We start from the raw sequence: 18,166 nt of genomic DNA on the forward strand, positions 1-18,166 counted from the left end.
TTCCACTCAGAACAAACCTATATATCTTTCTCAGCAGTGATCCAAACCCTCTGGTGTCATGTTTCCAACCAAAGCCACTGACAATCACGGACACTGAAGAAGATAAACAGATTTCGTGGACAAATTAATATGAATGACCTCAGTCATCACAGCTGAGTAATCTAGTGAGACATGAATCCTAAATTATGGCCCCCAGAGGCTTCTGCACTGTTGGTTGCCAAACCGTGGAAGTGAGCGCATGTAGCCACAGTTCCGTTTTTGACCTCTGTATTGATGCTCGCAGCAATTTCTCCCCGAAGTCGCACTTTACATGCATGGTTACTTCCGTGTCCCTCAGGCAGTCTGGCTACTTGAAGCTTCCGTGTTTCGAAGGCTATCGTGGCCGGAGAGCTGTGGAGATATGCGGTCCATCCCCGAAGATTTAGCTGCACTCGTCTCAGGTAGCGACTCGGTGATGACTCTGAATGTAGCAGCTACCAGAAACCTTTAAGCTAAGGCTGTAGACACAGCGCCGAAACTTTTGTTCACGTTTACTTGGCAGAAAAGAGGAAGTTGAGACCAAGTACTGGACGATGTGTGAGAGAAGTGCTAAAACGCAAAGCGAGCCCGAATGAATTGGAAAGTGCTTGTCTGCTAACCCGGCTAGCGTTCAGTTTTGTTATTCTGACTCCTGAGTGAACTGTTGTAGTGCCTGAGGAGAGCCAGCGGCTAAAAACAATTTCATTGCAATAGCATTGATGTTTATGTTGTATGTATGTAGGTTAACCTAGAATCAGCAGTCAGTGGCTGCGTATCAGCTCTGCATGGCTCGGTATCAGAGGAGCAGGTGTGCTGAGATGCTCTGTTGATTTATATGCTGTAAATGTGACCCTTTTTGGTGGCGTATATACTTAGTTGATAGTCTAAGGCCACACAGTCCTTTAGCACAACTGACATTAGTAAAGATGCAGCTATATTTCAGCTATATTTTAAAGATAAACTGTTTTCAGATTTGGAAACCTTTCTGGCAGACGTCCTGAAAGGTGAGAATTTGAGTAAGAAGGCAAAAGAGAAAAAGGACGCTTTTATCAAGAGGATCAAGGATATCAAAGCCAGGTATGAGGAACATGCTAAAGTATGGCATGTAATAGTGTATAACGATTTCTGCCTTGTTGATGTATTAATTAAGTTTTAAAATATCCATTTTTCCCCCAGTTACCCTCAGGATTTCAAGGATAAACGTAAGTTTTTGGGCGTTTGTGCTTGATGGACTGGTGGGTATTACAGGAATAGGGAAGTGGAGGACTGTCTATTTTTAACCAGATTGTCCATTGTCCATGTAGACGTTATCAACCAAATGCTTTGTAAAGAATTTGAAACATGTTGGCCATTATACAGATTACATGTGTACTGTTAGAAAAGTCCCTATTCAGAGCTATTCAGTAGTAACATACATGAGAAGAAAACATATTTGGTGATTCTCTGTCAAGCTTGATAGAGGAAGCTGATATGTACTTTCATTGTCACCGAAACCCCAGAGCCCAAGTGCTTGCACTTTTGCCTTCACTAAGCTCTGTTCAAAAGATATAACTTCTGTTCCTACAAGCAGAGGTCAGTCTTCTGTTGGCCTTAGAAATCTGCTTAAAGGTTTACATGTTTCCAGTTTGTCTTTTGCAACAGCTGTGCTAAAACAAAAGCATTTTCATAGACTTTTCCCCGTGCTGGTAGAGTGGTGGATGTTAGAAATGTGACGTTGAAGCCACTTCCCCAAGGGTTGTGCTATTTGCACATATTTCCCTAAATAGATTATCATAGTTAACCTATATATTCCTTTAGTTGTAATAGTATGACAAGGCTGGTGTAACAGGTGCACTATTTACCCATAGCCTACATTTGGCTATCCAAACTCTATGCAAAGTGTTGTGTCTTCTGTAATCTGCATTGTTTGGTTGATCGCTATTGTTCACACAATACCTGTTTAAGAAAATCATTGCTGTGTGCTTTTCAGGCATGACTTTAAATTCTGAAGGTGATCTGATTTACGACTATCCGTCTCGCAACTTTTCATAGCAATGGAGAAGGTGCAGCTTGTTGTTAAACATCCTCTCCACTGTGAGTTGATCGTGTGGTATGCCTGCTGCTTTGTGGACTGATGAGGGCTTTGTCATGTAGGAGATGAAGAGTGGGATGATCTTGATGAAGCAGACAGCAACAACGATGGCGGATCACTGCACTCAGAGCGAACGGATAGAGATGAAGACACGGCATATGATGGTGGGTACAGCGGTGATGTCTGTACACAGGTTGAAAGGCAAATACTCTTGGCCCCAGATAGCACATGGCATACATGAGATGAAATGCTTTCATTTTTGTTGTCAGAGAAGTGTTGTTTACAGCATTGGATATTAGCTGTACAATATCTTCAATTGCTTAAATGTTTACATAAGCAGTTTACAAATAAGTATTTCAAAAAGAGTTAAAAACATTCTGATTGGATTTGCTTTTTCCTGTATTTTTCAGTTGGCCAATGCTGCATTTTATGTTGCCTTTCTGAGTGAAACTAAGTTAACACATCCTCTACAGAGAACATGCTGCTGCACACTCTAAGGCATTATTACTGATTATTTGATGAATAAAACATAGTCTGTGCAAAAGTTATAGCATTTTTTAAAAATATGTTTAACTCACAAATAAATAGAAACTGTGCACTAATATGTGCAGAAGTGTTATATGTAAGTTTATGTTCTGTAGAGAATGTATTAACTTAGTTTTACTTAGAAAATCAACATAATGGAAACAGACTTGGAGTGTTTAAACTTTTGCTGTACCAAAAACAGTCGGAATTCACTTTAAGATTAACATGTAGAATTAACCATGCTCTTTTTCATTACTGTCCCCTTATGGCTGCAGGCTGTAAATAATTTTTATCACATCATAGAGACATTTGTTTAAATTATATGTTTTTAGACAAGGGCAACATTTCCATACTATGTCAAAACGGTTTCATCCAAAAAAGTGAGGGAAATTAGGATTCTAGGATGTAGAATATAGGACCTTTTGTATAATATATATACAGTTATTTTCCTATTTACAGTTTTGGTCATGTAATTGGTTATCTGTACTGGAATGCATGTTTTAAGTAATCTACCCAACACTGACTGTTTCTATGATGACTGGTTGGACACAGGACACTGCGGAATGAACACGGTTGCTTTCATTACCACCAAAATAGTCCACCAGTAGAATCTAGTTCAGCACAAATTCCAATTTATGTCAACATTTCTAACCCAGCTGAAAAGACTGTATTTCAGTATAGTGCTCTATTAAACACTCTCTCAGGGAGTTGTAGAAAAGTACATGAGCTGAAACAATGGGTGTTGTAGCCCAGCAACAGGCCTGGGAATGACTTAAAAGCACTGGCGACACTGAGTGCTCCTTTTGTCCAGGCACCAATGCTTTATGACATGAACCTCAGACAATGCCGCCCACAGCCAATGTCATTTCAGTCGCCTGGTTTTATTGGGCACATCTCAGAGAACGCTATTGGATGAGTCTAAACCAAAGAAAACAACCAGTAAATCTAATGTTTCAAATCGGGATGCATTTCTTATCACATGAGCCACTTGTAGGCTCTGTCTGCTTTGTTAGAGCATGCAGATGGACGTTGCAGCATGTATGTTTTCTCTGTGTGTATTTTGTGTATGTGTGTCTGTCTTTGTGTAGCTGTGTGGCTGTGCTGGTGTGCTATGAGTTTTACTGCTCTGGAGCATTAAGGTGTTTTATAGGGCTTTTTGCCCTCAGCCTGCCTGATAGCACAGCTGCTCTTGCACACATGAACTAGTGCTGCTTTTGAGGGATGAGAATAAGCAAACGTACAGATCAAACTAGGGAGGGAAAAATGTTTTCAATTGGCTTCTCTCCTATTAAAATGAACAACTGTTTTTCCTGATTAAACATAAACAGACTAAAATATCTCTTTTTGGACGTTCTTAAAGCAAAAATGTGTTGTGAGAACGTTCACAACTGCCAAGGTTAGTCACATTATCACCAAGAGGCAATGTACTGCTGCTTGTCTTTTTTTTTTTTTTTTTTTTTTTTTTTTTTTTTTTTCCCCTTTTCTTGTTCCTGCACAAGATTGTGTGAGTACTCACACATTGCTGTTGCTATTTTCTGTGTGCAGCTAATAGAGCTATTTTTTTTTTTTATGTGACTGTAGAAGCAGCTAAATTAGGATGTGGCTATCAGCTTACTCTCAAAATGTCTCCACTCTACAGCTCTGATAATGACAGTACACGCTTTTCTTATGTATATTCTCTCCAGGCTTGTCTCTAGATCATTAGAAAAGTAGTAGAATACACTGCGATGAAACTTTATCTTTGATGAACCTTGAATGCCGTAAATGAAAATGCTTGCTTGAATGTATGATGTTAAAATGATTACATTTTCATGCATGTCTTACTGACTGTTTGTTGAGCTTGTTTCTGAGCATGCTTACACCAAGGCCCACTTGTCTAGTTCCTTCTCTCCATTTTGTATTTCCTGCCTCTTTGTCAACAGTAGTGATGGTGATATGGGAGGTGTATCTCAAAGGTCATTCATACGTCACCCGCTCTCTCATGCTCACTCAGTCATGCAAATAGAGGAATAAACAACTGGGTTAGGTGGATTGCCCAATTTTGCAATGCAAAGGTGGGATGCATCTGCACTGTATTCCGATGAATCTTTGAGTATAGAGAGTATAGGCCTTGCCATTCTGCTCAAACAGAGCAAACCAGCAGGCATGATTGAGCAACCTTGTTTTACAGCTTTTTAATGCTTTTTTGATTTACCGTATTCAGTGACTAAAGCTGTGAGACCAGTACTCATACAGCACACTGTATTTTAAGACCCTGTGTGTTGGGTTTGTTCAGGAGTTCAGCAGGCACCTCCTGTGGCAGCTCAAGATCTCCAAGCTGTCTTCAAGAGTGGCTACCTAGAGAAACGCAGAAAAGGTGGGAGGAACCAGGAATTTTGTAAACATATTGCATGTCAGACAGTGTCTTTTCATGTACTGTAACCTATAACTTTCGCCTTTTTGCAGATCACAGCTTTTTTGGCACGGAGTGGCAGAAGAGATGGTGTGCTTTGAGCAACCGCACATTCTATTATTATGGCAGTGAGAAAGGTGCAAACATGACATTTTCACACTGATAAATTGATTTTTTTTTTCTCCAATTTTACTGTCGACATACGGTACTGTGCAGAAATCAGAGACTGCGTTCGTTGATTTTATTTCCATTCAAAACAGCCTTAAAAGTGCAAGTTCCCATTTGAGGGATGTGTAGCTGTCACACAGCTATTACTGAGCTACTAAAATAGACAAAAAAGAAGAAAATTTGCTGCTGGTGTTTGGGATGCTTGAATCTGTTTGGGATTATTTGGATCTTGAGAAGCAGAAAATTCAACCAACTTCTAAGAGCGAGTTGTAGAAAAGTCTCTCCGCAGATTTCTTTGAAAAGCTGAAAGCATGTTTCCTTAAGTTATAACAAAGGTACAGGAAGAAAACAGTAAATTGTGAAACATGTTTTATATGTTTGTTTTAATTATAATTCATTTTTGAACTTTTTTGGCATTTGTGTAATTCTGTTCACTGTGTTTTCTGTTTTTCCTGATGCTTGAAAATTGTAATTACTGGCCATTTTGACTAGAAATGAAATACATTAAGGGAGGTTTCAGATATTTGCACAGCAGAATTTAGATGTGTAAGATTAACAATGTAACGAACAACAAATCTGATATTATCTTGTTAGATAAGCAGCAGAAGGGAGATTTTAATATTGATGGCTACACTGTCAAACTGAACAACACCCTTCGCAAGGACTCTAAGAAAGACTGCTGCTTTGAGATATCCGCTCCCGACAAACGTGTTTACCAGGTAGATATGATCTGCTAATGTCAACTTGACTCTACCTGTGTAAACAGTAATATGGAGGTTTCTAATGTATGTTTGGGGCTTTTGTTATTGTAGCTTATCATTACCCCACCCTGCTCTTGCCTCCTCTAGTTCTGTGCTGGCTCACAAAAAGAAGCAGAAGAGTGGGTGGAGCAGATAGGCTTCGTCATAAAAGGTAGGATTGTTTCTTATTTTGATTAACTCTGTTGTTAGGCATTTGCTCTCATAGTACACTATGGGTCAGCCAGTAAATATATCTGTATTGTGGCACAGATATGGAAGGCATCATTCCTTTGGAGGAAGAGGGAGAAACCTATGATGATTGCTTAACTTTGAGTGCAGCAACCATGCCTGAACCAATTGATGAGGACATCTATGAGGAACTTCCTGGTTTGCCATTTTATAAAACTCATTCTGTTAAAGTTTAGTTTAAGAGGAAGAAAGGACCCTAGATAACCAGTACAAAAGGCTGATTTGACTGTATATGGAGATTTAGGACCATGAGCCTACAAAGGAAAGTACTGCAGTTCCTGATAGTTGTACTGGCTTGTATGATTTAATATGAATCCCCCTCTTTCATAGATGACATTAGCATGTCCATTACCTAAATGTAAAATTTAGAACAAATTCAATGTTTTATTGTTCTCCTTCGACTTTTGCATAAAATTTAATCTCTTGTCTATTGTAGAGGACGAGATACCTCTTCCAAAGAAACCAGTACTGCAGCCAGTCAGCAAACCCCCTGTAGCAGCACCAGTGACAGGTAATTAAGCTGAGGCCGCCAAGCCTCTCCATACTCTCTCTGCCCTGCAGACCTTTGCTGTGGTGCCGTCCCACTGTCCACTTGTGTATGCTGGCCATCACAGATTTACCCTGGCCTTTGCCTGCTTTGCCTGTACTTGTGGGTTTTTAATTCAGTGCTTCATTAAAAGGTAGAAAGAGATGTTGGAAAAGAGGTGGATGTATGAGTGCTGGAAATGGGGAGGGGCATGAGCCAGAGAATGAGTGATTGAGGTAGTGGAGGGAAGAGTGAGGGAGGTGAACTGAGAGATGAGAGGTAGAAACGATGAGTAGATGATTGGTTTGAGAGAGGTAGAGGATTGGGTGAAATGAACATTGATGATGACATTAGTAGGAGTGTTGTCTGGACTACAGGAACCAGCTGGAGGAAGATATGGCCCCTTAGGAAGCTCTTTGAGGTTCAGCAGCATTGGATTGCTCTCAGAACTGTAAATGCTGCCTTCCCTTCTCATTTACTGCATCATAGAGCAGTTTCTTCTACATTTTGGTTATAAACTGATTTACTTTAAAGAGCCCATATCCTAGGTTTTCTTGCATTTTAGTTTTCTTTCCTAAGGCCATCTTGTAATGTTTGTGTGGTTTTATGTTCCAGGAACAGTCATTATTTATTTTTTCTTGGCAATTTTCCAGCCACTATTTATTCCTTGGAGACAAAAAAGCTGTTTTAGTTGCTCTGCCTTTAAGACTGATATATGCAAAGAAGCACCATTCTGATTGGCTGTGCCTCATTCAAAAAGCAGTCTAGGCTGAAATACTTCTTATGAGCTTAGCTGAATGGGGCTGAACTGCTGTAGGCTGGATAGATGGATGTATGTAAATGTGTTGGTTTTCATGACATCACAAAACAATGAATACAACACAGACTGTTTTCTCAGCTTAGTTTCTGTATTCGGACTGTTTGGACTGGGAAGTGAATAGTATTTAAATGTTTAAAAACTTTAGCAATATGTTCACATACTGAATTAAACCCTTATTTTATAAAATTGAGGAATGTTTGTTTCTCCATGCGGTGGGTCCTATAAAATATGATCTACATGTTTTAGAGCTGTGCTCTGCTGTGGTGCATACTGGTTTATAGGCAGTTTTTCTGGGGTTTGGTGGCCTTGTCTGAGAGCAGCGTGTGCCCTGGCGAGTGTTGGCCGCTGGGCAGGGCTGGGTAGGCACTGACAGGAAGTGGAGTGGAGGGGCTGCCAGTGGCGCGCTGTGGCCCTCCCTGGCCCTCTGCTCTCGGCTCACAGCACAGGAAGTCCTGCTGACAGGAGCCATGGCTCAGGCAGGATCTCATGACAGATGCTTAGGAAAGGAGGCCAGCTAAGGCAGCAGAGACAAGCATGGTGTTGGTAAAACAAAAAAAGGCTTACAGCTACCGCCATAAACTACAATCAGTGGGATCTCTCCTATCTTTGGCAAAGCATGAATTCATTTTAATCAGTTTGATATGGATCAGAGCTTGACAGCAAGGCATCTCTCTCCAAGTTTTGCCATTAGTGAACCGCTAGCTTTGTTTTTGTTTTGTTTTTGTTATTTACTGTTTACTAAGCGCATTTGGAAGAGCACATTGCATCAGTTACTAAAACACAAATACTAGTATGGCTGTCTTTAACAGTCTTTCAAAACACAAGATGAGGAAAGTTCCCTTGTAGTGAAAATGGGCAAGAATGGGAAAGGAAGTGCACAATCAGCTTTTGGTATCTTATACTTGAATGGTTAAATGTTAGATAACTATCACATAACCAAACATAGTCATAGTGCGAACATTTTGACTCCATCTTGTTTAAGCTTATCAATGTTCTGAACAATGATTAACGCTCTGTAGAATTGTGAAGTGTTTTGAGTTTGAATTTTTTATTTCTAGTTTATATAGTTAATCTGTTATGATCTATAAAGTTGTCTCATAAAAAAATCCTAAGTAGTCTCTTTTGGTAGGCAGTCTGATAACAGCATCTGCTGCGCCAGGGAAGCATGCTGCTTGTATTTAGTTACTTCCGCAGGCTCAGATCAATTCTTGCTCTCTGCTGCCCACTGCTGGACACTTGTAGTAATGGGACTGTCCTTGCTATTTGGCTAAATGTTCTAGGCCTTAAAATTTCATTCGGTTGATTTATTTCTTGTCCTTTAACCTCACATAAAAGCCAATAATCTTATTTCGATTTTTTTTAATTGTTGTATTAACATGAGTACTTAAAATGATTTAGTTTATAACTTCTATTTCCCTCACTCTTTAGTGGTAAATAAGAACACTGACTACAAGAACTACTTCCAAGGTTTGTGGGACTGCAGTGGAGACCAACCTGATGAGCTATCATTCAAGAGAGGAGATACCATCTACATCCTCAGCAAGGTATGACAGCATAAACATCAGTTTTTATTTAAATGAAGTGTGTGTCTGCGTGTTTGAAGGGTTCTTCTGTGGGAGGTAAAAGCCCCCTATGCCCGCTTTAGCATATTGCCCCAAAAATATTATTGGCAATCATGTTACATGCTAGCTATGGTAATTGTTAGCTAAAATTACAAAACATTTTTTGTCGTCTTGCTGAAGCCAAGTTTGTATGCGACTTTTGCCGTTGCACACATCTAATTTGCGTTGTCTAATAACTTATCATTGCTTGCCTCAGTAGTGCCCCGAATTATCTTTTTTTAGGCTATGAAACCAAAATTTACTCCTGTTCTAGTTTTTTTTTCTTTAACTCTGCGTAGGTTTATACATCATCATCATCATCATCCTGTACTACACTTATGCACAGCTATGGTTTAGATTCACAGTGAATGTTCTTAAAGGGGGACATATGCTCCCTGTATTTCCTCTTCTGTATTTCTGGTTATAACTATCAATTTATTGGGATATGATGATAGTAAATGTGCAGCTTCATAAACTGCAGTGTTTTGCATGTTAATCTAAGGATTAGTGACTCTGTCAGTGGTACTGAGCTACAGTCAGAGTGTCAGACTGAGATGAACCTTCTCCCAGTGTGCAGTGATGGGATTAGTCTTGTCACTGCGGAAACCATTTTAGTGCTTTTGGCCTAGAGTCTAGTGGGCTGGCAGCCTGTAGCATTCTGCCACCTCCACTTCTCCTTCCATCATCTGTGTGTGTGTGTGCGCGCACACGTTTTTCAGCAGTGTTGTGCTGAGAAGCTCAGTGCCATGTTAGGTTAGGACCGCTGTCCGTAGACCTTTAGCAGGGCTGTGTCGCTCCCTCTCACTGTTTATGCCTTTAATGCCAGTTTGTGTTCTCAGTAAGCTCTGAATTCAGCTCTAGATTTGCACCAGGTGTGTTGGAGAATAACCTGTCAGCTGTGATGTGCAGGCCAGCTGTGCAGAGCCCAGCACTGAGGTCTGGACCTGGCTAAAAGCATTAGCTAGATAACCTTCAGGTTAACATAATATAAGGCTGACTTTTTGATTCTTAACATTGCACTCCTGTCTTTGGGACCTTGATCTATATTATTAAAAAAAAAACTTAAGTTTTTTTTTTTTTTGCATTATCATTCTCATTTCCTTTCATTATCATATGTCAGTTCCCTCTTTTTTTGTGCCTCATCTTTTGAGTCTGAATGGATCATGACTAAGGTATTATAGCAGTCTAATATCTTGGGCTGTTTTCTAACCCATTGCCTTTTAGACATGAAGAAAGAGGTGAAAAGGAGACAGTGGGTGCATTATGCTTGTGGATTTTCCTCAGTTCATTCGCATTCTCTAAACACTCTGAGGCATACAAAGAAAGCATACATTAGCCATCTCTGTAAAACTAGATAATGTATCATTAGAAGAAGTGCAGATGGTCCCCCTTTTTCAGAAATGTAAAAAAAAAAAAAATCCATAATTCTGTGTGTGTGTGTGTGTGTATGTGTGTGTGTATGTATGTATGTATGTATGTATGTATGTATGTATGTATGTATGTATGTATGTGTGTGTGATACGTATGTATATATATCATATCATATATCATATCATATCATGGCAGTGGGGAAATCAGGACATTCTGTTAGAAGTCAGCAAGCTGTCAGAAAATGACAGAATGGAAGACTAAATGAGTCAGTAGTGCCTGTCTTTTTAAGAACAAGTCTGCCACCTTGTGGCTGCAAATGATGAAGCATTTCAGTAAATGAAGACCCCTCTGGATTTCATTATTTCATATGTCCACAATTAAGAATAAATACATTGAAACATTATGATTTACCTAAACATTTATTAATATTATTTCAGTATTATTTTTCTGTTAATATAACGTGTACATGTGTAGTGTAGAGTTTGTTGTTGCTGGTCATTCTGTGAGTGTGGTTTGTTGTTACAGCTCTTTGTACTGAAGCCCCTTCCCCCCCCCTTACTCCCCTACTCCAGCCAGGATGACCATAAAGCTGGTCTGGGTTTAGTGTCCAGCTGTGGCTTACAGCCAATTGAGCACAGTCTGGAGAGCAGACTAGTGGGGCTATTAGTGGCCAGGCTGCTTCTCCTTGGCCATGCAGCAGCTGCAGAACCCCCCCACTTTCCCCACCATTACCCAGTCAGACCCACAGCCACTCTGAAAGGGTATTGACCATCAGACCATGGGGAGGTGTCAGGACCCTAAATCACACAGACAGACATTGCTGCACACACACGCGCACACACACACACACACACACACACACACACACACACACACACACACACACACACACACACACTCTTCTCTTTTCAAAGCAAAACCATGTGTTAAAGTGAGTTTGATGACAAGCTGTGCAGTACAATAAGTCACTCTCTGTAAAGACTTTGTAAATACTGTATTAGGTGACCTACTAGAGGAATGCTTGCCTTGCATATTATGACCGTAATAACTGCTTCAAGTTACAAAGGCTCATCAGATTCCGATCTTGTTTGAAAAGAGAACAAATATATGCAGCATGCAAGCTTTTAAAAGAGACAAATATTTATTTATTTGCTGCTGTATGCAAAAGATTGGGTGCCCTGGTCAAATTACATGTTTTAAGTGAAAATAAATCTACAGAGAACACACTTGCACTCTTTTAAAGAATTACTGTTTATTTCCTGAAATACCATATTGATGAAGAAAATAATATATAAAAGGTTCAGTTTAGCAAATAAAAGGAAGTTTGCACTACAATTGCGTAATAAGGACATATTTAAGTGTGTTTTTAAATATAGGTTACTTTAATTTTAACTTAAATGTGTTCATATGTTTTCACTTAGAAAACTGGTAAAACATGTCATTCGACAAGGGGCACCCAAACTAGTGCATACTACTGTTTATTTGCTTATTTACTTGTTTGTTTGTTGTGTTTTTAATTCATTGCGAGGTACGTGCAAAAAATAAAGCATTTACATAATATACACAATAAAAAAAATACAGCATAAATAAATGTTGAGTTGGGAATTAAAAACAATTTAAAATTTAAAAACAAGAAAAAAGCTCTCATGATTTATATTTAAAAGTAGTTCAAACTAATTAAGAAAAAAAATATATTGTACTTAAGCACCCAGTTGAAAGTTATTCCACACTAACAGGACATTGCAGTTGAAACCGTGTGCCCCATATTTATACATATTCTATAATCAAAACTAAATATTACAGTTCTACAGTTCATACAGTGACCATAAACCATAATCCAGCACTCTAAGATTGGCTCCTCTTGATAGAAATAAAAATAATTGGTCTTTACTAAGTATTAGGTGCGTGAGTGTGTTTGTGTATGTGTGTGTGATGGTGTGTATCTGGACTTGCGGAGCTGTTTTGGTGGAGTGTGAGGCCTGTTCTCTTTTCCTGTTGCTGTCTCTCTCGTCACACACGCCTGCTAATCTGTGAGTGCGGCCGCTCCTGCACACCGAGACACACACTCGCACACCCACAGGGCCTTGATCAGTGGGGGCGATCCGAGGCACCGGCTGATGCCCCTGTCAATGAGGTGTGGCTGTTTCAAACGACAGCCACAGGAAGCTTTCCCTTCCCACGGTCCACATTTACTTCCTGAGCTGGTTCACATGGCCTGCACAACTGTGCTGTTCTGTTAAATGCCACTCTGTGTGAGGTCTCACGTAAACTAGGGGTGAAAAAAGATCAGAATCAATTATAGATTTTTTAAAATAATATCACTCATTTGAAGTATATGCCCGTTCTTTTTTTGGCCAGCTTAAAATTCTCTGGCTATTTTCAAGACTTGAAAATTTCAGTGAGATACGTGTGAAGAACCTTTTTAAAGTTTAAGAACCTCCACATGTAAAGGTTGCTAATTTTCCTAGAACCTAAAGCCTAAGCAAAGAACCATTTACTAACCTTTTTTAAAATGATGTATTGTTTTTGTTGTCTGTGTTCTACTGTAAAATCCAGGCACATTTGTAGGTTTTGTGGGGTTTTTTTTTTTCTGTATTGTACCAAAATAAGTCATATAATTTGAGGTTTCATGATGTATCTCCTAAAGAATTATCAAACTGACCTCTCTAATGTAGACTTCTTCACCTCTTAGACTGAATTCACTAAATAATAAATAAAATATATTAAATAATATGACGTATTTTTTGGGACTACATTTAAAGTATGTCTAAATGCACTCAAATTTGGAATGCACAATTGGAATGGGCAAATTTTTGTTCCAAACATTTTATCAGTTTATTATTTTTATTTTAGCTGAACATTATGTAAATACTGTGAGGCAGGTAAGTACACTTGTACTGTATTTGAATGGTATTTTAATTATATTTATATTGCAACTTTGACTAATAGAAAATACTGCAGTGCTAGTATGTTTTTTTTTGGCCCACACAGTGTGAGCTTTTGGTTAAAAATATGGCCAATTAAAATTGGTAGGCTAGTATAGTTGTAAAGAAATCAGAATCGGATCAGATGGAGCTTCCTTATCGAATAGGATTTTTAAAAAGCCTGTTTTCTCATTACACCTCTTTTACTCTACCTTGTTATTTCTGCTGTTTTTTCTGAGTTTAATGAAGGAAGAATGGTCTGTTCCTGCTTTCAGCAGAAAGACAAAGCACAGTGCTGCACAGTACCCCTCCATTACAGCACGTCTGTGGGAGCTGTCAGCAGCAGCATTAGGCAGCTGTGTGTTTTATAGATTGATCTGTGTACAGAGGCACAAAGAGTTTCGCTGGCTGGACCCGAAATCTTTACATATGTCCCTACAGCACACCCTGAACTACTTAAGTCCATATGGGTCAAGCAGAGGGCCACAGAAATTCATATTTAACTTCTGGGTCTGTATGATGCAAACCACATCCCTTGTTCCATGCCATGCAGACAGAAAAGCAGTGAGTCAGAGGAAGAGGATGGATGAAGGGCAAGAATCTCCACGGCCGAGTGGAGATCAAAGCCTGCTGTGTCAAAGAGCAGAAAGGCTATAAAAGTCAGTCAGCACCACAAAGAACCGGCTGCTGGGGATGGAAAACGCAAGATAGAGATGTTCATTTTAGCTTTTTTTGGGACAGGTTTTCCAATTGAAGTCTAACCTAGTTAAAAAGGCTTATCTAAACCATGCATGAAAGCTTTAAATAGTTTTGTATGGTCACCTTCTAACAAATCTACAGGTATGCACTGATATGGGTATTGTGGGCCAATGCCAATATCTGATATTTTTCATGTGTATATCTGCAGATGCCCATTCATAAGAATTGATCAAGTGTAGAATCCAGGTCTGCCTGGATTAGTGTTACGTTTAGGAATTGATTGGGAGAAATATTTGGAAAAATGGCTCCAAAGAGTCCAAAGAGATGTTATTAGGCTGATAAAAACTAAATAAATCCATCAGAAATATAGTAAAAACATTAGGTGTGGTCAAATCAACTATTTGATACGTTCTTCAAAAGAAAAAGCTAAGAAACAAAACAATGGAAAGCAACTGTGATGGATGACAGAAAAATTCTTGTAATTGGTTGTATTTCCAACCCCAGTCTCCTGATTTGGATGTACCCTCAAAGCTGAAAGTCTGCACTTTGAGCTCCTGTTTATTATTTAATTTCAATTCTAATATGCTGTACTGGACAGCTAAAACAACTGTTATTTATAACCCTTAACAAATATTTATGGACTTGCTTTTTGTTCAGCTTCGTGTTCACCAAAGTGTCTTCCTTACATGAAGAGCAAGTTTTGCCTAATGTTTTTGTTTTGACTGTTTATTTTCCCAAATTTTGTAGATGCATCGATGGTGTTTTAGCCCAAAGGTGGATTAAATGGCTGAAAGATTTGAGTGCAGCTGTTCACTACAGTAGTGAGACATTCCCTGTGCACTGACTATGTTGGCCTGGCCACCAGCCCTTCGTATTTAATGAGACTGATACTGACCAGTTCCCTCAAACTGTCTGCTAGGAGATGGAGTTTTGATTCATGTCTAAGCGAACCTTCCCATGGTCCTCCATTCGTCGTAAGCTCTTCCTTGGGCACTCACACAATTAATCTGCTACTACCCCACTTCTCTTCTTTTTGGCTGACTCCTCTTCTGATGTCTCTAATTTGTGCTGCACTACTTTTCCTCAGACAGCAAAACGTTTGTCAGACACGCATAGCCAATGATGTCAGCCCAAAACCTGCTCTTCATAAAAGTGATGCAGTGTGTGAGAGACACCAGTGTTTTTATCTTTGTGCTCTTCTATACCATGAGATTGTACAGTGCCAAGCATCCATCTTAATAGAGGCTCCCCATAGGAAAAGCAGGCCTCTCGCCAAACCTTAGGTTGTTCACAAAGTTACATTAGCGATGTCATAGCGGAACCTTGTAACTGAAAGTGGTGCCATGATAAGGTACTGCTTTTTGTTGTTGGAGATACATAGGGCTGAATAAATGTTGATATGTCAAGTGTAAAACAATCAGTTATGCTGAACAATGTCGGTAAAGTTGTAACACTGCTGACTGTAACACTACTGACATTACTAAAATCTGAGCTTTCCTTAAACTTCGTCTTCTGCCACTTTAGTTTCAAAGTCCTATTGTATATAGAAAATTACATTTGTGTTTTATTTCAGTTTGTCAACGTTTCGCGAGTAACACCACTCACAATATTTTGCGACACGTGAAGCTATATTTTAGAGATTTAAGAATTAATTTAAGATTTCACTAACTGACTTTTTTGCTTTGAGAAATCCATCAGATATTTCATCAAAACAAAATTATATAAACTAATTTGAACATACACAATCAATTAAATGCATTTTTTTTACAATTAAAACAATCATTTAAAGTTTTATTTCATAAAATAATATTTCAGTGCATGAGAAGCTGGTTTTCATGCACAATATGACAAAAAAAAAAAAAGTTATGAAAACCTTTTAGTTAAATTAGGAATATTCCAAAGAATACACAGGCATCAACTTTGTGATTTCATTTTATTTTTAGCTCATTTTCATTGCTTCAAAGTTGTGTAATGCCATTTGCCACCACAATGGTAGAATGTTAAGATGTGTCCCTGAGATGCTCTTTGAAAGACAGAGTTAAGGGGCTGAAGGATGACAGGAGGGAAGACAAAATAAATTGGAGGTGAACAAATCCATGAATTCTAAAACATTGACAGCCACTAGCTTTCTGACCACCTTGAAGATTTGCCCTTGTGTCTGGTCACAGCTGTATCATAGCTCTGATGGTTGAGTCACACTGGAGCCTGGGTTCAATGAACAAACAGGCTTTACTCACATGAAATGAAGAGAAATTAAATGTTGTTTTTTTGTGTGTTCTTTTCCTCAGGAGTACGATACCTTTGGCTGGTGGGTGGGGGAGATGAGAGGTGTGATTGGCATAGTGCCCAAAAACTACCTGACAGAGCTGTACATTCTCTGAAGAGCTTGAAGTAAGTGAGAGGAGTGTTCATTACAACATTCTTACTGAAGATACAAAGAAACATTAATAGGGTATATGGCAAAATAAAACATTATGATACTTCAGGACCTTTTCACAATGCAAGATGTGCATCTCACACACACACACATTTTCTAAGCCTCTTCTCCCTCAGGGTCGCAGGTGGGGTGCTGGAGCCTTTCCCAGCAGTCATTGGGTGGAAGGCAGGATACACTCTGGACAGGTCACCAGAACATCGCAGGGCAGATGTGCATCATATATATTTATATATATCTCCTCTCAAGTTATTGCATTTCATGTTAATTCCTTTTTGTTTCGTGGCAGTTTTACTGCTGACTGTATCTATAATTACCAAATCTCAACAGTACAGATAAAACCCATTTATGTGAAATGGAAGAATTAAGACTCTCCAAGTTCATTCATTCAAATAGGCTCTGCTGTATTAAAATGATTTGAAGAGACTGTTTGCGTTCGTTTTTGTATTTTATATTCAAACAGTATTTTTCAAAGTTAAATGTGGTGTTTAAGAATTGTATAAAATCAAGTTTGAGAGATGTGTTAATTTTTGAGGGTTTTCATGTTTGGCTCTGGCTATGAAGTGTCTGTATAATGAAGATTTTGTATTTCAGCCACCAGGTGGCAGTAGAGATTTATTTTTAAGAATTTCAGGCAGGCTCTTTGTTTTGAATTCCAGATAAATGCCTTAATTTAATAAATGTAATAACACCAGCGAAAACTTGGCTCAGTGATTGTTTGTCCCTCTTTGTCTCTGATGCATGAAATCAAGTTTTATCAGATCTATTCTATTTTCTCCATTCATGCTTTTGATATGTACTAAAATTAACATACGTTGAAGGAAGCGTCTGACCTTTTTATGCTCAAACATACAAACAAATCAAACAGCACTTATTTAGCTTCTGGATTGATTATCTTGTGTGGAGGAATTGCTTGGTATATTGGATTGTATCTTCATGGTCCACACGCACCACTGCACTGACATCCACAGAATGTCTGGGCACTGGAGTGAAAAACTTAATTAACAACACGAGTCAGACCGTTACCTTCTCAGAATGTTCCCAAATGAATTGTTTCTATTAGCATATTAACTCATTCAGCCAGGCTGCATGCAATAAATACTGAAGACGTTTTAAATGGCTGATTACATAATGCTGTGATGTATACTAATGCAGGTCTTCAAGCCTGTGTATCCAACTGACCTTTATCCTTCCATGACTGCTTGAATTCAACAACAGTAAACAACATTAAAACAAGGAATTACTCACTAAAATTCCACTAAAATTGAATAACTTTAAGTATTACTTAATATATACCTCCACTTGTGTGGATAGTCTGCCATCCTTAAGTTCTCCTTGATTACTCTGGGCCCGTATGCATACTGACTTGCCAGTTTATTAGGTATATACCTAATATACACTCATTGGCAAGTTTTTTTGAGGTACCTTCTGTATAGGTACCCTGTGTAGGTATACAGTTACTGACTGTAGCCCATTTGTTGCACAGTTTATCACCTGGCCCCCTTAACTCCACCCCATCTATCAATGGAAATGTGCCACCATAGGACCACTGCTGACCAGTTATTGTTTTGGTGCTGGACCATTTTCTGCACAGCCGCGACACTAACATAGCACAAATATGTCAGCTT

The 18,166-nt window shown here is 38.9% G+C and overlaps 1 protein-coding gene across 2 annotated transcripts; it reads left to right on the plus strand.

Moving 5' to 3' along the window:
- Positions 1–291: 291 nt before the first annotated feature.
- Positions 292–17,239, plus strand: skap2 (src kinase associated phosphoprotein 2). Of its 2 annotated transcripts, none has more exons than XM_017721086.2 (13): positions 292–440; positions 990–1,095; positions 1,195–1,220; positions 2,152–2,253; positions 4,890–4,970; positions 5,060–5,143; positions 5,769–5,893; positions 6,023–6,086; positions 6,185–6,301; positions 6,600–6,674; positions 8,938–9,053; positions 16,393–16,495; positions 16,643–17,239. In XM_017721086.2, the coding sequence occupies exons 1-12, from the start codon at positions 311–313 to the stop codon at positions 16,483–16,485; spliced, it is 1,119 nt and encodes a 372-aa protein (XP_017576575.1). In that variant the 5' UTR covers positions 292–310; the 3' UTR covers positions 16,486–16,495; positions 16,643–17,239. The 2 variants fall into 2 exon arrangements, with proteins under 2 accessions (XP_017576575.1, XP_017576574.1); XM_017721085.2 differs by having other exon boundaries at positions 293–440; positions 16,658–17,239.
- Positions 17,240–18,166: the final 927 nt, after the last annotated feature.

Source organism: Pygocentrus nattereri, chromosome 3, assembly GCF_015220715.1.
Source record: "Pygocentrus nattereri isolate fPygNat1 chromosome 3, fPygNat1.pri, whole genome shotgun sequence".
Taxonomy (NCBI): Eukaryota; Metazoa; Chordata; class Actinopteri; order Characiformes; family Serrasalmidae; genus Pygocentrus; species Pygocentrus nattereri.

Bases quoted from the DNA above. Each gene is read 5' to 3' on its own strand.
- skap2 (XM_017721086.2), top strand. From the start codon at position 311: ATGCATGGTTACTTCCGTGTCCCTCAGGCAGTCTGGCTACTTGAAGCT. The intron at 5,144-5,768 runs GTGCAAACATGA...TTATCTTGTTAG, and splicing joins TTATTATGGCAGTGAGAAAG to ATAAGCAGCAGAAGGGAGAT. The intron at 6,302-6,599 runs GTTTGCCATTTT...TGTCTATTGTAG, and splicing joins CATCTATGAGGAACTTCCTG to AGGACGAGATACCTCTTCCA.